Source organism: Ochotona curzoniae, unplaced genomic scaffold (assembly GCF_017591425.1).
Source record: "Ochotona curzoniae isolate NIBS_2020 unplaced genomic scaffold, NIBS_Ocur_1.0 contig_430, whole genome shotgun sequence".
In the NCBI taxonomy this organism is placed as follows: domain Eukaryota; kingdom Metazoa; phylum Chordata; class Mammalia; order Lagomorpha; family Ochotonidae; genus Ochotona; species Ochotona curzoniae.
This window is the reverse complement of record NW_024466219.1, coordinates 18551226-18577401: the sequence shown is the minus strand read 5'-3', so window position 1 is coordinate 18577401 and position 26176 is coordinate 18551226. Positions and strand designations below refer to the sequence as shown.

The following is a 26176-nucleotide window of genomic DNA, read 5'->3' as shown; positions in this document are numbered from 1 at the left end:
AGCCCCATAGAGAAAAATATGTCCATTTTATTGCACACAACACTGAGCATGAAGCTGGAGGGGCGGAGAACGGCAAGAACTGATGCACCTGACCTGGGAGAGAATGGGAGCCAGATGCAGGAGAAAAAGCCCCTGGCCAAGACGAAAACAGTCAACTCCCAGTGTCTGCTCAACCAGAGGTGTGTGTGCAGGGCGTGCAGACGGGAGGAAGAGTCATCCGTATCCCTGGACAGCAGCCTGCCTCTGTTTGACGATGCACCCCCTCCCCCGAGGTGTGGCCTGGTGTGAGACCATAGCCGGGCAAAAGCTGCACAGTGTGCCTGCGAGGAAGAGGCTGGCTGGGCATCAGCATGGTGATAGCTGGTGGAGAGCTAATCCTGGAGTCAGGGATGAGCGTGTCAAGCACTCACAGGCAAAGCCCCGGGAGCTGCCTGGCTGTCATGCAGGTGGGCAGGCAGTTGTATCAGAGAGCCTGGCCTTGGCCAGGAGTGTGGGACCAGAGAGGCAGGAGCTAATGTGCACAGAGCAGGCTGTCCTGGGCAAATGTTTTGTATGGCTTTGCTTAGAGGAGGTGGCACAGCTGGGCCAGCCCGTGAAGCTTTCAATAGCAACAACGCAGACCCAGGCGGGAGCTATCTAGGGACACTGGGTTACAGGGGGCATAGAGCAGGCAGGTCGGGAAGCCGGCCAGTGCCGCTCCTCCTGCCCACGGCGGTGTTAAGGACCCTCCAGGCCCAGGGGCTCCCTCGTGGGGTCCCCTGTGAAGTCTGTCCCTCAGGCAGCAGCCGGCAGGTGCTTCTGACCAGAAACTGCTCCTGCCAGCACCTGCTGTACTTTCTCCTTCCCTCTGCCAAGCAGGCACCGGGTGTGGGAGGACAGAGAAGACTGGACCATCTCTCCTGCAAAGCAAAGGGGCAGGGGTCAGGCTGAAGAGCTGCATCCTCTATTCCCCTGGACCCCTCCTTTATACCCTAAGGAGGCGCTTGCTTTCTTGAACCAAAGCCCCAGGCCCTGGCTCTCCGATCTCAAGTCCTTACCTGAAAAGTACAGTGACACATGCCCAGACTCCAAGCATCACATGATGACACAGACCCCAGTCTGCCCTGCCCGGCAATGAGAGCTGCCTCCGGCTTTCATTGGCACTGTGACCTCTGACCTGAAGTTTCTGGAAAGGAAACAAAGCCATGTTTGAGGAAGACTAATAGGCCATAATCAACCCAGTTGAGAGATGAGCAAACGGGAAATGGACACACCCATGGACTCCTCTGTTGATGGTGTTTTGCAGCAACTGAGTTGTGGGCACAGGGGAGGGAACATTCTCCTGACCCTGACCCAGACCTTGTCCCACCCTCCAGAGCCACCTGTGTTTGCATGGGAGAGGCCGTCCTGGCACCTCAGGCCTGTGGTCCGAGTTCTCCTAGCACAGGCCAAACAGGGCTATGTCTTTGGCTGAGATACGTACTGTTTTTTGTTGGCCTTTTTGAAGAGTGTGGGCTCAGAGCAGTAGGAAGACTTCCCCTTGCTCCCAATGCTCAGGCAGCTGGAGCAGCAGCCACAGGGCCCAGCGACCAGGGGTCCGTGATGCATGGGTACCAGGCTGCTACTGATGCGGAGGGAGCCATTGACCAGGCAGTTGAGGGACCTGGCACCTGGGGTAGTGGGCCGGGGACTGTGCTGGCAGGGCAGCCGGGGTGGCAGCGTGGGGAGTGGGGTGCTCTGGTCCAGGGCAGGTGCCTCGGTGATGGTGATTTCAGGGGAGGCGGGTCTTGAAGCTTCAGAAGTTTGAGTGATGGGCGACCTGTTTTCTACTTCCAGGCGGCCCCCCGGGCTGTGCAAGTTCATGTGTAGTTTCCTCATGTGGTGTACCACAGCGGCTGCATTGAAGGCTTGCTAAGGAGACACAGGCAGCCTCTGACCTTCTGCATTCTTGAGCTGTCCCCTGGACCCACTTCTCCACCCAAAGATGGCACAGAGAGCTCCTCGGACCGGCTGGGATGCCGCGAGGAAATCCCTGTGCCAGCCCTGGCCCCAGCAAAGCATCCAGGCAACCCCAACAGCAGGTGACTCACCCTCCACTTGCTCTTGGCAAAGTTCTTCTGGATTTGGAGACTGACAGAGGGGTAGATGTCCCGGTGGAGGGCAGTGTTTCCATCAATCCTGGAGGTACAGGAGAGCCCACCTGGCTACTGGGGAAACTGTGGGCCTTCAGCGCTGGGCAGGGGATAGGGTATGCAACCCAGGACAAAGGCTTAAAGAGTGTCCTGGGAGGGGGGCGGCCCACAGGAGGAAAGGGATGGAGCCCAGGGCACCTTTGACAAAACCAATACTTGAGAGCAGGTTAGTCAACTGCAGCCTGTGGGCCCAAGCTACCTGTTGATCGTTTTTGTTACTAAGTTTCCATCAGCATGCAGTCATGCTTGTTGGTTCACACAGGGGCTGCAGCTGCACAGAGGTGCTGTGAAGGCAGTTGACCCATGGCCAAAACTACAGTATGGCCAGAAAAGCCTAAAATACTGACTTTCTAGCCCCTTTACAGAAAGAGGTGACTAATTCCTGTATTCCAGGACATTTGGGTCCTCACCATTCCGGAGCCCAAAGGCTTGCTCCCAACCCACCTCCTCCTGGAAGCCTGCCTGGGGGGGGCCATCTGCCCACAGTCACCCCTCTCCCACTGCTCCTTTTTTGCATTACTAAGGGCTCCTCACATACCTGCTATATGCACAGTACTGCCCCAAATATGAAGGGACCCAGAGAAGTAAGAGATTTGAGCTCTGATCACTAAGTGCCCCTAACGTCAGTGTGGGGCGGGGTCCTGCTGTGGCCTAGAGTCCTCCATGGTGAGCTACGCAATTCCTAAGGAGGATGAGGGCAGGGCATATGGCCTGCAGGACTCAGGGAAGCGGCAGAGGTGGAAGAGAATCCTGGAGGATTACGGGAGGGCAAGAGGCAGGATGGTCTAAGTGGTGAACTCCGTGCAAATCAAACCATGCCTGATGCAAAGCTTAGAGAGGACAGCAGAGAGAGGATTGTGCAGCTCTCAGGCACACACTTAGCAGAGATGCTCTCTGGGGAACACATGAAGGATCAGGGAAGACTGGGGAAACCCTGCAAAGACCAAGGAATCTGAGCTTGCACTGGGAGGAAGTAAAGAGCGATTGCGAAGCCTTGAGCAGGGTTCAGGCTGGTTTATGCTATAGTGTAGTGGATAAAGCAATGCCAGCATCCCATATGAGTGGGATTCAGCTCCTGGCTCCTGGATTTGACCTGGTCCAGCAGTGGCAGTTGCGATCAGCTGGGGGATGAACCAGTGGATGGAAGATTTCTCTCTGTCCATCTCTCCCCATGCTCACCTCTATAATTCAAGATAAATAAATGTATCGTAAAAATAGGGTTAGGGCTTATATATTTTAAGGCTTTACCATCTTTACTCATTGGCCATTGATTGATTAGGATCACAGGATCTGTTTTGATCACAGAGTTCAGGACAGAGTTCCTGAACGTTTTTTTTTTCCTGGTTTAATAAGGACTTGTTTATTTTGAGAAAAAAAGGTCTCAACATCAGGCTGTTCACAAAAATAACCCACAGTATCAACTTTAGAAAGACTATTACACTACTTTTTTTTTTTCTGGAGGATACGTTTGACATGCCAACTCTCATTCACAAAAACACATTGTTACAGTTGTGTTGAACAGCCCCACACAGCACTGTTACATAGGGTAGAGCACACACACCTTTAACTCAAAGCTGCTCGCAGGTGCTACTCAGCTAAATGAAATGGCCTTTGCAGTTAGGGAAGCAACTACAGAACTCACGTATGCATGGAAAGAACTGTACTCCCTGCATTAACAAGAGATTAAAACCATATAACCTTTTTTATTGTTAAGTCAAAGAAGCATCAAAATTAAAAGCAAAAATTACAGGGCAAGACTTAACAAAACTACCAAGAGCATCATAGGAAGTGAAAATGGGACTAGGCACAGGGAAATGAATTAATGAACACGGGAAAGACAAGGATGGGGCAAACAGTGAGCATATGCTGAAGATACTAGGGGAGAGGATCTGGTGAAAATTGATATCAGACAAGCACCTAGATAAAGAAATAATGGGATAAGATTCTAAACCCCACTATGTGCTTCAAGAATCATCCTCGCCATTGACGCTGTCTCTGTCGTCCTCTGCTTCCTCAGCCTCTTTTTCATCATCCTTGATCAACTCCAGTTGGTCATCCCCCATCTTCATTATCATCATCCAGTAGGTCCCCCTCCTCAGCAGAGTCATCTGCACCCCCTCAGACTCCATCTTCACACTAGTCTCATCTTTCTTCAGGGAGCTGCAGCTCTGCTCCCTGCTCAGAGATCCTGAGGGAACTGGCACTGAATAGCACGCCCTGCAGGGGCTCATACCCCAGGCTGCCAAGCAATGCCTTCTGCCACCCCTATGTGGCTCAGAGCCATCCTTCAGTGGGCCCCCATCCACCAGAGTCAGCAGCTCCACCTGGGCCCAAGGAACAGAGGTGTGCCTCTGCACATGGCACCAGTCAGGAGCTCAAGGCAAGGGGAGTGTGGGGGCACTAGTGTGCCAGTATCTGCAAAGTTTGGGAACACTGAGGCTGGGCTCTTGAATGCGCCCCATTTCTCACTCACCAGGGGTGCCTCAAGGCCTTCTCACAGGTGTACCGTTCATTCGGGTCCTTCTCCAGCAGGTGACAAATAAAATCCTTGGCTAAGGAGTACAATCAGAGACATGACAATTGAGGACTAGATTTCACGACTGATGGAAAAATCATGTCTGGGCTGGTGGGTGCCAGTGAATGCATGCGTAGTTCATCATCTCCCAAGGAGGCAATTTTAAGAGTCTTAAACAAGAGCCACCTCAAAGCAACCCACCAGGAGCCACCACCAAGAGGCTCTGCACAGCACCACCCACTCAGTCCTGCAGACACGTGCTGTCACGAGGCAGCGGGGCCTGCTCGCCACCTTTGCATGCTTTGACACCATACAAAACACCAGCACGCGGGCACACACGTGAGTGCCAGCTTGTTCCAGCTCTGCACCCAACATGCCCGGAAAGCACGGAACAGTTGCTTCTTGTACGTGCAGATGCTGCACGCTCCACTGCAGCTCTTAGCCCCTTAGTCTTGCCACACCTGCCTGGCACATGTGCCCCTACCAGACCCTGCCCTCCTGCCTTCTCTAGACTGCTCCCTCCCTGCCATCTCTCTTCAGGCTCCAGGCAGACTGTGGTTCTGTCTCTAGGAAAAACAAAAGCATGAAGCTGAGATGCAAACACCATCTTTGGCCTTTGGACCAGACACAGATGTCTCTAGCTTGGTCCCTGCGATCCCCAGGGACTTGACAAAGCCAGGGCTGCCAATCTCCGCCAAACTCTTTTCTCCTGGCAACCTCCACTGTGCTTGTTAACTCGTCCTTCACACCCACTGCACCTACCTGACTCAGAAATGTCATCCCAGAACGGAGACTCAAACTCATAGGAGCCCTCCTTGATCTTCTCAAACAGCTTCGATTCGGTTTCTTCATAGAACGGAGGGTATCCACACAGCCTGTGGTGAGCCAGTGGGGAGGTACACTGCTGAATCACCCCTCCTCCCAGAGCCTTCCCCCCGTCTCCTCCCCCAGCCTCCCACTGCACACACTGGCCTCCCACTGCACACACTGGCCTCCCACTGCTCACACAAGTGGGCAGCAAGGGCCCCAGGCCAGCAGTGTGACCAAGGTGTGGGTATGCCTCCAATTCAGGTATCACTTTAGGCGCAGAAGGTTTGGGCAGGAGCTGACCATGAGCAGGGAGCCTCAGGCTCCTCTGTCTTTGTCTCCCAAGCCTTTGCTACCTCTCCCACACTTTGCCTGACCCTCCGGGACAGCAGAAAGGTCTCTAAGCAGGGGGACAGGGCATCCACTCAAGTGTAGGCTTTAGCAAGGATTTATCTGGATGGCATTGCTGGCTGCCCCATGCTGCAGCATCTAGCCTGGGGAGGGCTGCAGGCAGTCATGGAGCACTGATTGGGGAAATGACAGAGGGAGGGACGTCCTATCACATAACCTGAATGACACAGAGCCCCACACCCACACTTGGGGTAGACATAGAAAAGCAGGCTGCTTTGCTAAGAATCATGTGTACTGTGTGGATGAGGAGGGGTTACAGGGTAAGGGTCATGAGCAGGTGGCAAAGGGGAGATCCTGGGCCAAGGTCACCACGAGACAAAGCTGAGATACAGAAACATGGGATTCACCTGGCTTCCAAGCCTGGCTCATCCGCCTTCTCTCTCACTGTTGATTCCACCCAGCAAGCTCACATTTATATACAGGCAGTGGGGAGCAGGGTACAGGAGAAGGAGTGCCAGGAGACTGATGGAGATGAGGCCAGAGAAACCTTGGGAGCTGTGTGGAGGAGTAGGGGTGTGTGTGCGTGTGTGTGTGTGTATGTGCCTGCACACATGCACACATGTGCATATGCACACACAGGCTTTGGAGGCGGTGTAGAGATGGGTGACGGGGGACAGTGGGGGGGTTGGGTAGCCTCTGAGCTGGCTCAGGGCTTCGAGACAGTTCCTACTCACAGTATGTAGGTGATGACGCCAATGGACCAGCAATCCACGGCCTTGCTGTAAGGCTTCTGGGCCAGCACTTCTGGAGCTGTAGCAAACCAATGGCAGAGGCAGGGCTTGAGTACAAGGGACAGGACTGCAGGGGTTGGTGGCTCAAGGTCAGGGAGAGGCTTGGAAAGAAGCCCGGGCAGCCCATCGGGTGTTTCTGCCCCAGAGGGCAGGGGCTGGATCTCCCCTGCAAGATCAATTCTTTCTACAAAAAGAGGAGGGGCCTGCTGCCCTTAGCCTGGGCATTGTCCAAGACAGGGGTCATTGCCACCCCCAACAGGCCTCTAGACCCTCTTGGAAGGCAGGGGCTATATGTTTCTGCTTAGGTAGGGGATCCCCAGCAACTAGGGCTGTGTCTGTGCCTGCACATTGGGGGACCTTTGTGGTTTCTTCTCTCCAGCTGGACTTGGGAACTCCCGGGAGGCAGCCCTGGCACTGCTCCATGAGACTAGGCACTCCCACTACACAGGGTCTCTTCTGGGGGAAGGAGCTTTGTCTGCCCTTCAGACTGAGGAGCTCCATTGGGGACACTGGACTTGCCTCGTTCTGGCCACAGTTCTGGGCTGGGGACATCAGATAACTGTCTAATGTATGCCTCCCATACCAGGGCTTTGTCTATGGTGATGCTCAGCACCTGCTGATCAGTGATTGACCTCCCAGGGGGCCCATCTCTTGGGTTCTGGTTCAGCTTCCTTCTCCCCAACCTCAAAAGGTGACGAGTGGATAGGAGGACAGGGACAGGAGTGGGTATTCTGAGTCTCAGCTTTCTCCCCCGTCATTCCCAGGAGTACTGTCACTAGGTCCTCTGCCTGACCTCTCCTTTTGGGAGACCCTGGGAAGCATGCAGGGTTATTCAGGCATGAAACCACATTATTGTTGGTTTCCCAGAGTCCCTGCACAAATGCACCTCAGGGGGCAGCTATGCGGGTTCCTCAGGCTCAGACTCAAAAACTCAATATCCTGTGGTTCCAGGCACTCAACAGGGGATGGGGGCCATGGTCTCCTCTGAAGTGAGAGAAAGCAGATAGGCTGGTACTGAACCCCAGAGGTTTGCTGCTTGCTGGGTTTGCAATCCTGTCTCTGCCCTTGGTCTAGCTGGAAAGACAAAGCCAGGAAGTCGGCCTGCAGGAGTGGTCCTCAAAGCAGGAGTCAAGTTCACAATTTCCTGAAAGATGCTATCTGGTAATTGCATGAACTTCTTGAAGCCCCTTCATTTAGAAAGAAGCTGTGGAGAGGGCTCAGGAGAGAGTTGTCTGTAAAGACGCAGGATTTGGGATCAGAAGCAAGAATTGAAGAGACGGATGGATTTGCCTACCTGAAATCTTGTAAGTGAGCCCAGGGAGTCCCCTGAAATTGAACCCTGTCATCTCACCTTCACACTGCTGAAAGCCCCTGTGTGGCTGAATGAAGCCAACTGGTCAACCTCCCTCCTGTTCCCCAGGCTCACCTACATAACCTGGAGTCCCACAGGCAGTGGACATGACACCATTCTGCTCCATCTTGGACAGACCAAAGTCTGTGATCATGATCTTAGAGTTCTCTTCTGGGGTGAGGTACAGCAAGTTTTCTGGCTGCAAGGAAACAGAACTATGCAGTGTAGGATTAACCCCCTAAGACCCAGCTTTCTCTCCACTTAATAGATAGCTTCTTAGAAAGCTGAGCCCTGGGCCAAGTTCATCTTACCCCATTGTTTTCTCCTTCCTCCTGTCTGCATCCTGACCCTGACCTTGGCCCTAGCCCTGACATTGCTCTACCTTACAGCTGTCACTATATTAATCCCTTCCCTCAATTACCCCAGGAAGACCCCAATTCAATCCACCTGACCCCCAGATACCCCAGACCTGTCAGTTTTATTAATGAGTCCACCCAATTGTCCCTGATTTTGTCAAAGTCTAGTGCAATACTGAGTGCCATGTAGACCCTCAGTAAGATGTTTGTTGAACTTGATTTTGACCATGAGTGGACTCAAAAAGTATGTGGATTATTCTGCTATCCTAATAAGGTGCATGGGTCCAGAAAAAAAAACAGGGTGTACATTAACACTGATTGTTTATGGCATATAAAGGCAGAAAAGATCTGGGAGTTACTTAATCCAGTCCTCTAACTGTACAGAACTCACATTGCCCACCACCACCCCCCACTGCTTCCTGAAGGGTTGTCTGTTGCCCATGGAAAACTCCCGCCTTGTCACCTTTAAGTCTCTGTGGACGATGCCATTCTCATGGAGATATTTCACTGCGGACAGGACCTGCTGGATCACCAGGCTGGCATCCTTCTCCGTGTAGACACCCCGCTCCAGGATCCGGTCAAAGAGCTCCCCACCAGAAACTCTGCAGACACAGTAACAGGGGCAGAAATCTGAGCTCTTATTGCAAGCTGTAGGAATGAGACTGCGCTTGCTCAATAGGCATGGGGGATGCAGCTGCAGTGGGACAGGCAGGCAGCCTTGGCGAGTGTTGTGTGCCGAGCGTGGTCCTAGTCCCAGCCTGCCTCTTCTGGGTGCCTTGCAGGATGCCACCTCACAGTCACTGACCTCTGTCTGCTAACATCCTTCACATCGCACCTGCCCCTGTGTTAACACTAAAGGATACTGTGCCAGTTTGGCCAGGAGCAGGTGCCTATCAAGCAAGCACAGTGATCCAAGGGACACAGTGAGCCTAAGGGGAGTCTTAGAACTTCAGAGCCTCTTGGGCTAATTCTTGACCTTGCATTTTGGTACTCATTGTTTCCTTATCAGCAGCCTCCCTGTGGCCCAACCCCCTGCCACCTCCCAGGCCCCAGCAGCCCTCTGGAGAAAGTGGGTCACCTTCCACTTACAGCTGCATGACCAGGTAGTAGTGAGTGGTGCTTTCATAGATGTCCTCCAGGGTCACGATGTTCTCATGCTTGATTCTGGGGAAAAAAGGTAAATGTGCTTGTGTCAGATGTGTGACTCAGGTGTCCGGATAAGGAATGTAGACTCATCCCACTATTTTCTGGCAGGGGTAGTGGATGACGATGTTTTGGGGGATGGGGTCCTTAGAAGGCCTTTATAATAAGTAGGGGCTCATAAAATGATCCCCTAGAAAAGACACCGAGGTAGTCTATCTGTGGTCAGCCTGCCTTAGGGAGACAAACATTTCATTGTTACTCTGGGAACCTTTAATGTTAGCAAGAAGGGGAAAATACCCAAGGAATGCTAAGGGAGTGCCCAACACTGGGTTATCCTATAGGAGAGTACCCAGATCTCCTTCAGAAGCACCACACGAAGAAAGTGCATTTTTCTACAAGGGATTCGGCAGTTGGGTGCCCATGGAGTGTTAAAGAAAACGTTCCAGCAGGCCTAGTTTTAGAGTCGGTCCTGGGGGGTGCCTTAAATGGATATTTCTTTTCCAGCAGACATTTTTGATTGTCACTATTGGAGCATGGGCCGGGGGATGCTACTGGCATCTAGTGGATGGAGACAGAAAACCTGCTAAACATCCACCCCAACACAGCACAGCCCCCAGTACAACTAAGGTGTCAGTGGTGTGGCTAGGAAACCCTGCCCCAGGGGGCCCTTGTAGACTTGGGCCAGCATCATCAGACAAACCAAGAGGCTTGGCTTTCCAGGCAGCAGGTAAATATATGCTACAAAGAGGAAATTCTTGACTGTGCCACCTAGAGACTAAGAGCTTAGGCTTTGAGTCCGACGGGGCTTGGGTTTGGATTTGCCTGAGACACTATTTGGATAATTTTGGTTGGCTTATGTTAAATCTTCCTGGCATGATTTTTCTTGAATTAAAACTACATCTTTCTCAAGGCACTATATCAGGATTAAAAGAGATAATGTATGAAAAATGCTTAGTGCAGTCCCCTGGGGATAGAAAACACATTATCAATAGTAGCTACCCAATTGAATTATCCAGATATGGTTTTTTAAAGACAGATCTATTGAGGTTGCTTGATGGAGTCATTCATAGCTGTTAATTCTAACGTTAATTTATTGGTTATTCACTCACTGAACAAAGATTTATTGAATATCTTTGCTGTCGATAGGATGCAATGATAAGAAAGACCCCACAGTCCTTGATCTCAATGAGTTTATAGTCTCTGTCAGTCCTAATGTCCTGGTGTCAATCCCAGCATCCTACCAGATACCTCGATGTTGAAATAGGTGGGTAGCTAGATTCTATACATTCCAGCCAATTTCTATGATCTGCAAGCCCTACACATTCCTTTAGGTATCTATCCCAGACAGTGTTACTGATTAGTTAATCACTTACTCTCAAGGTCTCTTGAAATGTTTTAATAGTCTTATTAATTAACCTCAGAACCAATCATGCCTCCTTTGAAAGCAGCTCTTGGGTCTAGTCCTTTAGCCTCACATGAGCTGCCAGTACTTTTGCTTCTCTCTCCATCCCACACCTAGATTTCTGTGACAGACTTGTCATTGGCCTCCCATGCTCCAGGCATGTTTTCTAATCCCTTCTCTATTACGCTCAAGATAAATGACTGGGGCCCAGCGGCGTGGCCTAGGAGTTAAAGTCCTCACCTTACACCAAGATCCCATATGGGCGCCGGTCCTAATCCCGGCAGCTCCACTTCTCATCCAGCTCCCTGCTTGTGGCCTGGGAAAGCAGTCGAGGATGGCCCAAGGCCTTGGGACCCTGCTCCCATGTGGGAGACCTGGAAGAAGTTCCTGGCTCCTGGCTTCGGATTGTCACAGCATCGGCCATTGCGCTCACTTGGGGAGTGAATCATCGGACGGAAGATCTTCCTCTCTGTCTCTCCTTCTCTCTGTATACCTGACTTTCCAATAAATAAATCTTTAAAAAAAAAAAAAAGGAAAAGATAAATGACTGTAAATACCACTCCGATCATATGATTCCTTACTCAGAATTCCCACAAAATGGAGTCGACGTCCTCTTTCATGGCATCTAAGATCTCTTTTACAATCAGGCCCCATTTCAGCACTTCAGCTTTATTTCCTGCCTTGACTCTGCTCACCCTATGTTCAAGGGTCTCCAAGGCTCACTCCTCCCTCACCGCCCCTGCACTGCCAGGATCCTACACCAAAGTTTATTGACAGGCTGACTTTCCATTCCTACTTCCCTTTTTACTCCTCCCTCATTGCCCTTCCTTGAAAATGATCCTATTACTCCACATTCATTAACACACACACACAGGAGCAGATGAAGCCCTGTTTCCTCAGGGCTCTGTCTCCTGCTGGGAGAACTCGCACTGTGGGATTGGAGTTTGTAATGGGCCCTTGTCTGCCTGCAAAGCTTGGGCTTCTGAGAGCAGGGAGGCCTTTCTGGTCTCCCCGTGGTCCTGGACCTGTGTTTGTGCACCTGACAACTAGGTTTCCCATGTAAGTCCCACAGGGCCTTCCTGGAGTCCCTCTGTGAACATTTCATCCAGCCTCCATCAAGATGGTTGGGATGTCAAGCCTGTAAATGCTTTGGACAAATTGAGCCTGATTTCCAAATGTATGCTGCCTGCTTAGTCATGGATTCCTGCTGACATTGGGCTTCGATTGATCATTGTTCCTTTGTTACTCCCTGGACTGTGTGCACTGACCAGCTGTATGGCCAGTGGGACCAGGAGTCACACTGGTACCCAAAGGAAAAGGCAGAGAGAACAGCTGTGTGACTACACTGAGCCAAGCGAGCCAGCCGACTTCTCATCTCAATGAGAAACAGCTGGCGCCGTCCCATACTTCCACCCAACTCACTCCAGGTACTACTCACTTTTTCAACACAGCGATCTCATTCTCCAGGCTGCTGTCCCGGAAAGCAGGGGACTTCTTAATGCACTTCAGGGCAAAGAGTTTCCCTGTCACCTTTTGCTTCACCAGGAAGACTTCGGAAAAAGCTCCCCTAAGGAGAAGACATTGAAAGGTAAAACAGTGTTGGCTGAGAACTGCTGAGAGGCAAAACAAATGGGTAGGTGAAGGAAGCTGTGGCTGATAATGAGTCCTCAATGTAATGGTGGGCAGTAGGAATTGTAGTGGGGGCAGGGCCTATCTGCTTACCTATATATGTTTTTTTTTTTCCTTCATAGCTCAAGTTGGGAAGAAAAGACCCCATCACAGACTCAGAAGTGAGGTAGGTGCTAATTCCTGATGCTACACTCTGAGAATGACCCACTCCCCGAGACTCTGCTTTGGGCTGTGGAAAGATTTCTCCATTGAACAAACCCATTGAAGGGAGTCGATGTTGTTCTGATTCCAACACAGTGCAGTATATTGCTGTAGCAGTCCAAGGTAGCAATGGGCAAAGGCTCAGAGAGAGAAAAGGCTCCTGCATCCAATTTTAGATAATGATAATTACACTGAACCAAAGGTTGGGGGATAGGCAGGTGAAGCAAATGCTCATTCAGTCAGCAGGATCCGCAAGGACCCTGCAGCTTCAGGGCAGGCTTTCTGAAGACACAGCAGATGGACCCCAGTGGGAATACAGGGTGGAATCCCAAGTTATGGGCTTCTTGGTTTGAAGAGAGTCTTCTTGAAATTGGGCCACCAGAATAGCAGTTAAAACAAGGAGTGGATGCTGGAGTGCTTGCTCGTGCTAGAAATCCAGTCCTTTGGGTGACAAACCACTCCTATGAAAGTGAGAAGATCAACAGCATCCGATTCATGGGGCCGTTTAGAGGATTACCTCAGTTCTGTACGTGAAGTGTTTGGAAGTGTTCTTGACAGCCATAAAACCCATATGTGTTTGGTGCTATTATCATTATTATGGTAGGATTTGATTACCATCAGAAACTAAACCTGGTTGGACAGGAAAGCCAGAATCTAAGTAAGCCCAGAGCTGAGCCATCTCTCCCTTGCCATCTGGTGTCCTACAATGTCCCAAAGCAGACAAGCTTCAGTAAACACGCGGTACAAATCTGCATTAGAAAATACTTGGTGTTTCCGGTGTCTGCGTTTCCTGTTTCCCCCAGCTGTGTTTGCAACTGAGTTAATCAGAGCCTGCAGAGACTGCTCTGCTCAGGCACTCATACACTCAGCCCTTCAACCAAGATTTACCAAGCACCTACTGAGTCGTAGAGGTGGGTGATAACAAGGTAAGGGTTTCCGTTCTCAAGGAGGCTGTGGACCAGGGAGGAACTCAGAGGAGTAGGCAATCAGCATTCGATTTGGAAAATACTGTTAGCTACTCACTGCTGGTGAACTTACAGATGCACTACGTGGCAGGCACCGTGATTAGTACCGGCTGGCTTTGAATTTAATGTGAGGCACAGACACACTCAGACAAGTATGGCTGCTGAAAGCACAGACCAATGGAAACTGAAGAGAGGGCCTGTGTGATGGTTTGGCATGTTGCACACTGCGCAACTCCAGCAGGTGCCACGGTACATATTCAAGTCACTATTATTACAGCAGACAGAGGCTACATTTGTATTGAATGACTCCTGGGATGGTGGAGGAGCATACAATACTTGGCCCTCTGCCTTAAGATGACTCAGAACTCAAAATTTTAAGAGATGAATGGATTAACCCGGGGTGGGGAGGAGGGGCAGGAAAGAGTTGGAAATGTTTGCTATAGGAGTGATGGGGTAAGGAGGGATGGGGGGGGGGGGGAAGCCTGGAGCTACAGAAAGCGGATGGGGTGGGGCAGCCAGAGGGGTGGAGCGGAGCACTGGGAGGGTATGGCTCTGCTTCCTGCTGATGCCCACTCTGGCTCAGGTAGCTGGGTTCCTGACACACATGGGGAAGACCTGAATTGTGTTCCTGGCTCCTGGCTTTGTCCTGTCCTTGCCCCGGCTGTTGTGGATCCTTGGGAAGTGAGCCAGCAGACGAGAGAGCATGCTCTCTGTCCTTCAAATGAATTAATTAGATTGCCTTTTGAAAAAAAAAATTGGCATATTTGAATAGAATCCATGTAAAACTTCTGGTATGCTTTAAATCTTCTCTAACACACTTACAAAATCAAATACAAAGACATGTAAACAGCGGTTGTATTATGTTGCTAAGGGAATCGGGACAGAAAATAAAATTCTGTACATGTTCAGTGCAGAGGTAAGTTTTATAAAATCCTTTAGGCATAGTGGGTTGAATCCACAGATGTGGATCCCAGGAGCAGGGCCAGCTGTGCAGTGAAACGCTCACAGGCAACCGAGGTGATGGGACACGGTATTCCTTGCATACTTATGTCACCCCTTCCTTGAGTTTCAGCATATTCACAGTTAAAAGTTAGAGGGGATAAACTGACAGGTGGCTTGAGTTCAGAGGCTCTTTGAGCCCCGAATGAGTACTGGCACCTGTCTAAACAATTCTGCAGTATGAGTTTAGCAAACAGTAAACAAGCCTCCAACCTGGGCTTCCTTCTCTCCATTCTGGGTTTTTACGAGGCTTAGCAAGCCATTTATGATTCATTCCTGAGTGTGCCTTTCTGCCAGATCACCCTCTCCAGCCACCCCCGTCTTGGCATAAGCCCTGATGGAAGATCGATACTCCTACAACCAGCTCCACCAGGATAGCCTCAACCTGCTGGGGCAGGGTTTGCGGTGGGGGTGGGGTATGGAGGGCGGGCAGAGCTCTCCTCCCCGCTATGCCTGGCTCCTCTTTGTCTGCAGTCACTGCTGAGGTCACTGCCTTCTAGCCCAGGCAGGGTAAAGCTCCACTCATCTAGAACCGGACACAGAGAAAGCTTGCCCAAACGGGCCGCCCACTAGCTGTTCCTCACTACCCAAGTCCAATTAGCTCAGACTAATTAGGCATCCAGCAAGGGTTTGGAGGCTGCTGCCAGCCTGCGTCAGAGGCTGTACCCTCCTGGGGGGAGAGGCAGGACTAAGTGGAGGCTCAGCTCTGGACACGCTGTCTCTGGCCTGCTGGCTGGGTAATGTGTATCATGGTGCAGGTACAGACACCCCAGAGGCTGGGAGGGGTTTGAGCACAATCGAGCATAGCCAAATGGAGAGGAGGGATGCAGGTATGAGGACGGAGATGGGAGCCACCGCAGGTCTGTGTGATCTGGGCACAGTGGGGTTTGCCTGTGCCCTGCCAGGGGAAATGCAGAACCCACGTGAGTCGACCCAGGATGCTCTAAGTTAGATACCCAGAAGTGCTCCATAACTCCTGTTTTTGGTGCCCAGAGTAGGGTTCCCCGCCCCCACCCCATTGTCACATACATGAAAAGAAGGCAAGGCTTGTCAGCGTTAGGGAGGGGCGGGGGTGTGAGGGAGGGAAAAGGGGAAGGAAGGGGCAGATAAAGGGGGAAGCCATGGGAATAGCTGGGATTCCCCCAGAGTTCAAGCGGCCCCAGTATTATCCCAAAGGCACCTCCTCGACACACTCATTTATACCATACCCCACAGCCAGAAAATTCTCCCGGGTCTTTAGGAGCCACTGAAGGTGAGTGCATGAGTTGGGTGGAGCTGATCCCAGAGCAGCCCTTCAGCCTGCCCTCAGCAAGCAGCCCAGCCCACCCGGCATCCCTGTCCCAAGGACTTACGACCCCAGCACGTCCATGAAGATGAAGGTCTTGCGGATGTTGGTGGTCTGTTTCTTCCAGGAACTGCAGTCCTCATCTTCCTTCCGCCCCACGCCCTCCAGAGTTGAAGCTTCCGGTGATGCTTTGTGAGCAGTAGAGAAAAACAGGTCTGCTCAGCTAAGTGAGATGAGAACAACAGCAGAATCTAGAATATTCTCAGCTTTTGTGTTATGGCCAAAAGGATGGATCAGAAGCAAAACCTGGTTAACTGTCAAAAATCAGAGTATTCTTCCCAGTGGCTTTGAAAAAAATGACAACAGACTGGTTAGGTGTCTCTTGTGTGAGGACTGTGTGTGTTACATGCTCTGGGAGTTTAGAGTTTAGTTTCTGGTAGGAGTACGTCTGCTTTTCAATGCATGCATTTGTGAAGGACAATGGTGAGGACATGGGTTGATTTAGAAGATTATTTGAGAGGCAAACACATAATGCGCAAAGAGAAGGAATGAGTTAAGGGGAGGGAGAGAGAGAAGGAGAGGGGCAGAGAAAGAGAGACTTTCACTGGATCACTTCCCAAATGCCCAACCAAGAGCTGGGCAGTTGAGTTTCATGGATGGCAGCCATCGCTGCTGTCTCCTAGGGTTGTGTTAGCAGGAAGCTGGAACCAGGTGCTGTTGCTAGGGACTAAACCCTGACACTCCACTATGGGAGGGGTGTGAGCATCCTAACTGTTAGGCTAAATGCCCACCCACCATGTATTGATTAAAATGAGGTTATCCACTGTGAGAAGACCAGAGCTGAGTGACAGCATTTCCTGGTGCCCAAATCATGGCCAAGGTAATTTATTCAGACTATAGCATGAGGCTGGCACCCTTCTGACATCACAGCTCAGCCACTTGCCCCCAACCACTCTTGCTCCTACTCTCTCCTATCTGGGATAGATTAAATGAGTGATTGTCCAATGAACGGACATGCTTTTGTTCTGCAATTCCCACAACATCTAGCACAGTGCTGGACAAACAGTTATTCTTTACAATCTAACTTGAACCATGCCCTGACCCTGTATCAGAGTTCAGCAGAGTTCAGACTTCATCTGGAGGTGGGCGGACAGTGCCCTAACGGAGGGGACCAAGATGATAGAGCAATGTGTACTTGGGGTGGGGTGGGGTGAGGTGTGCCCAGGGATCTCTGATCCTTCAGATACTCAGCCCTCCAACAGAGCTGCCACTGACCATCAGGGCTACTGGGCATATGACAGTGATGGGGACAATGCCATTTCTGTCAGCACCTTCCTCCCCCTGTGCTTTGGACCTGACAGTAAAGTAGGAAAAAGTCCTCTTAGGCAATGTTCCTCTCTTTCCACTTTCAAAACTGCCATAGAATCCGTGAGGTTTTCTGGTAGCCTTGAAATCCAAAGTGTGTGTCTCCACAATTCAACAGTAGGGGAAGATCTTGGGTTGGAAGGTCAGGTGGAGTTCAAATCCTACCTAGTCAAATGGCCTGGGACGAGGTGTTTCCTTTTCCTCCTCTCTAAAGTGGGGATCAGCCTCTTACAATAAAGCTAATTGAAGGAGCATGTAAGGGCAGGGCCTCACACATGGAGATCAGTGCTAACAGACGACCTCAAGGTCTTTCATGGAGACATCTTACTCCTGCTAATCCTCTGGAAGTCTCATATCAGACACAGGTTTCATGTTGCAGAGGAAAGTACACCTACTGTGAAGACTTGGCCGGGAGGCTTAGAGACCTTGGGAGTGAGGAGACTGTGATGTAAGCCAGGTCGCTAACAGAGAGGAAGACGGTAGAAAGATGGATGCTGTAACTACAAGTGGATCTGGGGAGGAAGTGGGAAGACAGAGGGTGGTGGCGAGAACGCACATCTGCCTTCACTCTCAAGGACGAGGTGGCACGGATGGCGGCTCCCCAGGACCCTGCCAGTCCAGAAGGAGCTCTGACTGCAGCTGCCTCTCCCAGGGCAGTAAGCAATCTGGGGGCAGGGACAGGGAGGGGTAGGAAAGGGAGAGGGGAGGAGGAGCTGGAGGCAGGACATGACCCTGAGACAGCATTGCAGGAGGTGCAAGGACCCTCAGGCGTCTCCTAACCCCTCGAAGGGCACACGGAGGGCTGGAGCTGCTCATACCACTCCACGGCAGGCAGCTGTGCACACCTCTTTCCAGACTCACATTTAGTGGTGTCATGTTGGTAACTTAAAGACAACCCCAAGAGGAGGCTTCACTTCTACCAGGGAAAGTGGCCAGTGTACAATCAGGACTTGTTCCCTCTCCATCTAACACCTGTTCTCCAGAATCTGCCATTAAACCTTTATCGGCTCACCATGCCCAATGGCCCTCGAGAGGCGATGAGCACTGCCTATAGGATCAGTCATTGGGGCTGGGAAGAAGTGGTGGTTAAGATCTGAACTAACCAGCATTGGCTTGGGGGAAGCAAATGACTGGGTCCAGAGCTGTGAGTGGACGTGGTTACCCATGGGCCGGAGGAGAGCAGCTGCACCTCTGAGGTTACCAGCAACCTGCTGGCTATGGGCTCTAAGTTACCTGAGACCCCTTCCCACTACCCCCTCACCCCCAAGGTCAAGTGAGTACCTTACCACACAAAATTCCACCTTGAAACAGAGCGGCAGGAGGGAAGGCCATCTCAAGGTAGTGTTTTCCTGAAAGAGATGGGGTCAGCCATGTGAGACTCTTGAAGCCTGAAGACATCCAATCACCACCATGGCCAAGTTCAAAGGTGAAATTCCCCAGGTCTCTTTTCACTCACTGCCTCGTGGAGTGTTAGTCCATGAAAAACTATCAAAGCTACATTTTCCTCTCTGAATTTTAGCAGTGGGTGTGTATTTTGCTGCCTGACTTAATAATTGGGACCTGTCATGGTTTCAAAAATGAATGTAGAAAATGCTAGGGTTACTTTATTTTTTCAGGCCCACGTTTCAGGTGCTGGTCTGAACTTGTGTGTTCAGCCTTACTTGCTAATTTGCTGCTTTTGGGTGGGTGGCAGCCCACGGGAGGCACAGCTGTGCCGGATACTGGCCCTGGCCTGCTGCAGTGGGTTGGCCCTTGGCTCTCAGGGCTTGCACTGCAAGGTACAGTCAAATGTTTCTGGACTGGCAAGAACCTGTAGAGATGAGAAAGCAGGGGATTCCAACATGGCTGTTGCAAATGGAGTGCCCGCTGCCCAATGTCAACATTCACTCACAGTTTTTCTTCCATGAACCTTTGAAAGATTCTTTGGGGTAGAGGTGGAGTCAACATTCCGAAACAAGACACCAGAGAAGGAGGATCTCTTTAGCTGGTGCCATTTTGCAGATTCTGGGCCCTACGTCCAGCAGCTTCCACTAAGTCTGGCATGCAGGAAGTCCCAATACCCCAGGTAGCCAAATGGAAAATGAGGAAGTTGAAGTGAGAGTCTTTGCTTCTCACTAGGCTGAGCCTCTGCAGCTGAGGAGTTCCCTGACAGCAGGGTTGAGGGCAAAGGGACGAACTTTTGGAGGAGCAAAGGAAACTGCCAGCCGTGTGTGTCTCCCTTGGGGTGCTGGTCCTCCCTCCACGGAGCACCTGGCTGTGCAGGCTGCTGTGCAGGCTGCTATGCAGGCAAGGAGCCAAACCAGAGCCTGGAATTGGACTGGCTGGACGCTCACCACTCCCCCTCCTGGAGCCCCGTGGAATGACCACCTGCTCCCCAGGAGGCTTTGCCACCTCATTAGAAGATCTGTACTCACTGTTCCTTCCTTCCCATCTTGCTTAAATAGCTTAAAAAACATAGTATTCTTAGCCCAGGCTTGGCTATAAGAAAACATCTTTCCCGCCCACCCCTCCTCCCATACACTGAATCCTAACAATTCAGTTCCATATTCGATGCCATGTGGAAAACTCCAGAACCTCCCACCTTAGCAGCATTCCCACCGCTGGTCCCCAGGCGCTGTGCTCGGTGTAGGTCTAACCCAGGTTCCCCATAGTGCCTTGCTTCTTTCTGCTAAAGGCTGCCCCCTTCTCTCCTGCCTCCCACCAGCCAGGCCCTCCCTTTCAGACGAAGGGAAATTCTGAGAAGCCAAAAGCGCCACTCTCTTGCTGGTTTCCAAACTACTCCCTGCCTTGTGCTCTATCTCTGGCGACTGGTTCCTTTGGGGTTTGTAGCTCAGGGGCAGCTGCTGCTGACCCTTCCATAACTCGAGGCTGACTTCAGAGGGATGACTCAGGGAACATGGCACATACTAGCAGCATGGCTAGCCCAGGGCCCCTACTCTACAACTGGGCAAGGCCCTCAAGAATGTTCTGCAAAAAATGGCTGGTTCCTGACAGAGAACATGACCTTATTCATGGTACCATCTCTGCACTGTAGAAGGGACACACCTCTACGAAGCAAGACTTTGTGTGCCCTGGATTCCCGCAGACATTCCTTTAGTAGGAACCTGGCCTTGAACATGATTGCTGTCAATCTGGAGAGACCAAATGTGGGTGCGTAAATAAACAACTAAACAGCCCTGTCCTTAAAGAACAGGGACCAAGGTTAATCATCTCTGAATCCCCTGTGTATGCCACAGTGCCTGGCATATTCCAAAAGTCCAGTCTAGGTTTTGTTTAATATGTGGGTGGAGACAGCCTGGGTTGAGGGGAGTTGACCAGGGCTGGTTCTGCAGAAGACTTGGACTGAAGGTGGGTGCTAAAGGGTGGGTGACCACAGGACCTGAACTGGGGAACCAAGAGTGGGAAGGTCCTCTCCCGAAAGTCCTTGCCATGAGGCCCTGCCTGGGGCACTGTGGCAGTAGGAAGAACCATCTTGGTCTCTTTGCCACCACTTCAAGGACAAGGGACCCAGCCCCAGGATTGGGGGTTTGCATTAACTAGGTCTTGGTCAGCAGACTCCTTCTGGGTCATTCAACGTGATACCCCCTCCCAAGAGGCAGTCCACTCCTAGCAGGAGTGCCAACTCTTGCTGTTGTAACACTTTGGAAGCACCTGCCTGTTTGCTTGTGAGGTCAGTGTGCTCATGAGAAAGCAACTCCACATGGAGTAAGACCCATCTACTTGCTGTCTCCCTTGGGCTTTGCACAGTGCCTGGCTCCTGTCAGCACCTGATTGTGGCATTGGGGTGGTCTTCCAGGCTACCGAAGGGGAAATGGTGCTGCTGGGGAGGGGCTACCATGTGGAGTGTTCTTTCTTCAGGGCAGGAAGTACAGCACTGGGATGGATACTGCTTCTGCATGCAGTTCTCTGCACTCTTAGGGCCCAGCTGTGGGGTTCTGGGGCAACAGCGACCCACCTGACTGTGTATGAGGTGCTGGTGAGAGATGCCTGGGCTGGGAGCCCAGGAGGCAGTGCCCTTCCTTGAGCCTCATTCTCCTCTCCTTGCTGGCTCTGGACAGATGACATACATTGGCAGAAACCTCTTCCTGGCTGCCATGTGCTCCTGATTGACAGGATGCCTCATGACTTCACTCTGTAAAGGGCCTCTTCCTGGACCCATTCTGCTGCCGCTACACCCCTCCTACATGGCCCCTGCACCAAGAGCTCTCTATCAGAGTCACAGCCAGTTAGGACCCTGCTCTAGGAGCTTATGCAATGGACCAGCTGGGCCAAGAGCTTGAGAGGGCTGCCCTCCCCATATGATATGCTGGGGTGCTGGGAACACCACATAGTACTGCCAAGGGCATTCAATCCAGCCTGCTATGGCATGTGCCATGCAGGTATACAGTATTATTCATGCACTGGGTCTGAACAGCCAGAGACAAGGGGGGAGAAGAAGGAGAGGGTCTTGAGTAGTCTGCCATCTTGAACCTCCAGAAGATGGCTCTTAGTTCTGCCTATAACGAGAGTCACCCCACTTTTCCTGGGGTTCTGACTTAGGCCTTCTGGGCCAAGAGAATGAATCACTCTGGGGCATAGTATGGAAGCTGTGGGCCCTTTGAGAGCCTGCCTGGCTCTTTTCTTGACCTCTAAGTACATCAACTTACACTCACGCTGCCTGCTAGTCTCTGCTATCAGAGTTTCCCCATTCCTGTGGGCCCTATGGATGAGGCTATGGGTTGGATCACCTCTCACCAAAATGTGCTCACTGCCTCTAGGCTGGGAACCATAGGAATACAGAGATCACCAGGGTAAGAGACCACCAGGGTAAGAGGTCAACCCTGGGGCATGTCTTTGCCCTGGACTCTGGCCCAGTTCAGATCTCCCATCATTCTCTGGATTGAGAGGCACACTAGAAAGAACCCAAGCTCTGACTCCAGGCTTGGCTTGATGCCCAGCAGCTGGGCAGCCCCTGGAGCCAATTACTTGACGTCTCTGTTTCTGTCTGTCTCTTTGGTGAACCAGACGAGAGATCCCTGGAGTTCGCTTTCCAGACTGGGAGACCTTGCAGACTGTGCATGCAATGGATTTGCTCTTCCCTCTGGAGACGCGCGATCTACACGAGCTTGGAAAAGCTTCTAGGGACTGGGAAAGACAATGGCTTAGTGCATTTTAACCTGGCACTTCCCAAATGCAGAAGACAATGAAACTCTTCCCCTAGCACCTACAGTAGCCTATGAGTGTGGCACTGCCCAGAGCACCCTTTGTAACACAAGAGGGAACTCAATGCCAGGGCTATGAGCCTTTATCTATTGTTTTGGGGTGGTGGTGGAGATAGCCATCATTTCCTGCAACCTGCTGCCAGCAACCCCAATGCTGCCCAGCTCACAGTGTCCCTGTGTCACAGGGCTGGGGCCTGTACATGAGCCGCAGCCCAAGGGGCCTGTCAGTTTGCCCAAGCCTAGACCTTGGCTTGTCCTGGCCATTTGAGACTCCTGACTGCAAAGAATCTGCAAACCAACCACTCCATCCTGCAGGCTTCTGTGAATGCCGTGCTGTGGAGGTCAGTTCTATGGTCAGTTCTCGTTCACAAAATAATCAGGGAAGAAGGTCTCCTGGTTGTTGTCGTTGGTTAATTTTAGGAGCAAAGCAACCCCGAAGTCTAACCATGTCACTCCAACAGTGACTGGCCAGAGGCCACCAGCTCCTTAAGGGATAGTGTTGGTTTCTCATATAGGAAACAGAGAGCATTCTCCAAGAATTCATTGGGTGGCTGAGAGAGCAACACAAAGGAGTCCTTAGCCAGAGCGGGGTGTGCTACCTGTCCCTGCACATCCTCCTATTCGCACTGAGCCTTGGTCTTCTCATCTGTTGAATGGGCATCATGATCCCTGTTCTATTTGTCACATTCCTTTGCAGGGCTAATGCAGCGGTGGACATGAAAGCTTGTTGTGCTCTTTAAAGCGCTGGCAGCATGCCCATGTTGTGGGCACATAAATTATAGACCAAGCACCAGAGAAAGAGGAAGAGAAACCAATGATGACTCCTGGGGGCTGAGGCACTTAATAGAAAATGTGAATCTGCTCTTCCTTCAGCTGGTCTCAGCTCTCCCTTGCCTTCCATGGTATGGCCATCCACTGCGTTGAGTGCTATGCTATTTTTCATATAACATGGCCCTGGGTGCAGCCAACTATTTTATATGGGACTCAACTAGGAAAACAGGAATCAATTACAATTCTGGAGGTAACAGTGCCCATGCTGCCTCCTGCTACTTGCTGATCTCCACTTGGGTACCTTCTAGAGAGTTCCAAAGGCAAATGCTGCCTTCAAGCCTAAGACTCAAGCCAAGGGTGCCTCCGGTGCACAGGTGTAGGCCAATTCCTAAGAACCATCCCAGCCAGACACTGCGTGTGGCTCTCAGAAGTGGAGAGAACGTGTACCAGGGAGGAGAGCTAAAGGAAGCACAGCAGAACACAAGAACAGCCGAGTCAAGCCACACTAGGGACCAGCCTTCCTACTGTAGATGTGGGACTGCCAGTCACAGGCTGTCCCTGCAATGCCCTGACCCCCACCGGCTTGCTTCCCTGCTGGCAGCTGGCCATTCAGCCCCAGCCCCCTTGCTGTTGACCACGGCAGGGTGCCTGCATGGGAGGGGGGTTGTAGCTCCCGCTCCCAGCCTGTTTGCAGACTCAGCGGCTCCCCCCTTCTCATTCATGCTGTAGCTCATTCACTCTGCTGGCTCTGGCAGGCTGCGGCTGGGCGCACACTCACACACACTCTGTGTGGCAATTTATTTCTGGCTGTGTGTGCGTGTGAGTGTGGGGGAAAGGGAGGTGCTCTCCTCTTGGAGGGGAATGTTTTCCTTTGCCAGCCAGAATTTGTTCCTGAGCTTCTTTAGGACGTCATGCTGTGAATTCACGGCACCGCCAGGGGCACCGTGCTAGGCGCTTTGCATGCCAGAGCTTTCGGAACGCCTCACCTGCCACCTTTTAGTCTTGTTTATGGTGGAGTTCTGGGTGGGTAGAAATAAATGTGGAGTAGAAGCTCCAGATTAGAGAGAAAGTAAATGGAGGAGCTGGCCTGGGAGCGTGCAGCCGCCAGACTCTGAGCCTGGCATCCTTTCGGCTGTACCGAGGACCTGTTGTCTTCTTCCTGGAAGCAGCTGCGGGGAGACCGCTCGCCTCTACCTTCCTCCCTATGCTGCTGTCATGCGATGCCCACACCTGACGATCCTTCCCCTCCATGGAACACGTGTTCTAGAAGATTTGGGAGAGACTGAGTCCCTCAAGGACTCACCATCTCTTTGGAGCCTTTCCTGACTGCTCAGTCGTTTTTCTTGCTCAAGCCTCAGCCTTCTTTCCCAAAGTTTTTTGTCCCATCTTTCCAAAGATAATTCTTACCACAAGCACGCACACACAACCACAAACATTGGGCCAGGCACACACCACTACCTGCTGATTCATGGAAAAATGCACCTTCTATATCACAAAATTGGGGCTCAGATGCTACCATCAGCAAATGGTACCCCTGTCATCAGCTTGCCAACCTGGCAAACCTGTCACCTCCTTGAGCCTCAGTGGACCCAGCTACTCTCAGTATCCCTACCTACTTGATCGGAGGGGCCTCCAGATTGGTTCATTAAGAGCAGACACTAAGCTGTGAAGTGTGGTCTCAGTATTAGCTATTACTAAGCACCTTGTGTTTGGGACCCATTTCTGATGTGGGTCTCATCTTTAGCTCTGGTTAGGCTTGGTCAGTAGGAAAAGGCGGCTGGCTCTGCCTCTGGCCCCTTGTTTAGAAAAGATCACGCCCTTCCCTGAGATGTAACCAGCTGGGCTCTCTTGCCCCATCTCAGACACTTTCCTCCTGATCAGTTTATCTGGCTCCAGAGGGAAAGGCTGGCCAGCCGCGCACTGCAGCCAGCCCAGCACCAGCCCTGGCAGCTGCCTCTGGGAGCCGCAGGGTTAATGCTTGTGCGTCAAAGTTACGTGGGGAGAAGGGGCCACGGTGTGGATGGGGGTGACAGTGGAGGTGGTGCTGAGTCCAGCCCTCCTTTTAGCATCCTTTCTTATCAGCTGAACTAGGGAAGTTTAAAGACAGAAGGAAGATAGACTCACCCCGGGGGAAGGTGAAGGAGCTGTCTTGTGACTGACGGCAGTAGCATGCTGGCTGAAGCCGTGCACAGCCGGACAGGAGCCTGGAGGCTGGGCAAGAACCCAGCCAGCCCTGGAGGGCCTCAGGCAGATCCTCCTCCAGGGCTTTGCAGAGCCTCCGGCTATTTACAAACCTTCCTTTTGACCCATTGGTTCTCCTGCCCCTCCCAGCAGAAGGGATAGGTGAGCCGGGAATTTCCCCCACTAAACCAGAAAAGGCAGAGGTTAGGAGCTGAAGGTTGAGAAGTAGGGTGGGGTGCAAGGGAGCTGGAAGTCCTGACATCCCCCAGAGCCTGGCGTTGTCTCCTAAAACACAGGCATTGCAGGAGGGACAAGGGTGGCCTGAACTCCCCTTGCACTGCCTGCAAGTGCAAACGCTTCCCACCAGAGCCAGCCCAGGGTTGCTGGTCACAGGCTCCCCAGGGAGGATTCCTCCAGCCAGACCCCCATGCAGACTTATCTGCCAAAGCCGCTACAACTTACCCTTGGCACCACAGGAGTCCGAGAACACCAGAAGACTGAACGGGCGGAAATCAATGTCCAAGTTTCTCCCCAGAGTGGCTCTTCAAATCCAGTCTCCAGGTGCCGCGCCTCCCAACTCAGCACCGAGCCCCCCCCCTCCTCCCGCCCTAGCGCCCAGAAAGAAGCAGTTTGCCTTACCCAGGGACTCTGGAAGAATCCTGCTCTGGGTTCCTACTGCCCAGCTCCTACAG

General features: G+C 51.8%; 1 protein-coding gene and 1 long non-coding RNA gene across 2 annotated transcripts in view; one reads left to right on the top strand and one right to left on the bottom strand.

Moving 5' to 3' along the window:
• Positions 1-12: 12 nt before the first annotated feature.
• CAMK1G (calcium/calmodulin dependent protein kinase IG) lies at positions 13-26176 on the bottom strand. The gene is made up of 13 exons (XM_040985605.1): positions 26124-26176; positions 16034-16154; positions 12326-12454; positions 9432-9506; positions 8806-8944; positions 8062-8185; positions 6579-6654; positions 5449-5561; positions 4645-4723; positions 2070-2157; positions 1463-1890; positions 1038-1165; positions 13-899 (listed from the first exon to the last, which is right to left on the bottom strand). The coding sequence occupies exons 2-12, from the start codon at positions 16048-16050 to the stop codon at positions 1075-1077; spliced, it is 1359 nt and encodes a 452-aa protein (XP_040841539.1). The 5' UTR covers positions 16051-16154; positions 26124-26176; the 3' UTR covers positions 13-899; positions 1038-1074.
• LOC121160013 overlaps positions 13558-26176 on the top strand; it is a 424394-nt gene continuing 411775 nt past the window's right edge. Inside the window, exon 1 of the long non-coding RNA XR_005884484.1 lies at positions 13558-13628. This is a non-coding gene — a long non-coding RNA (uncharacterized LOC121160013). The remainder of the gene's footprint in view (positions 13629-26176) is intronic.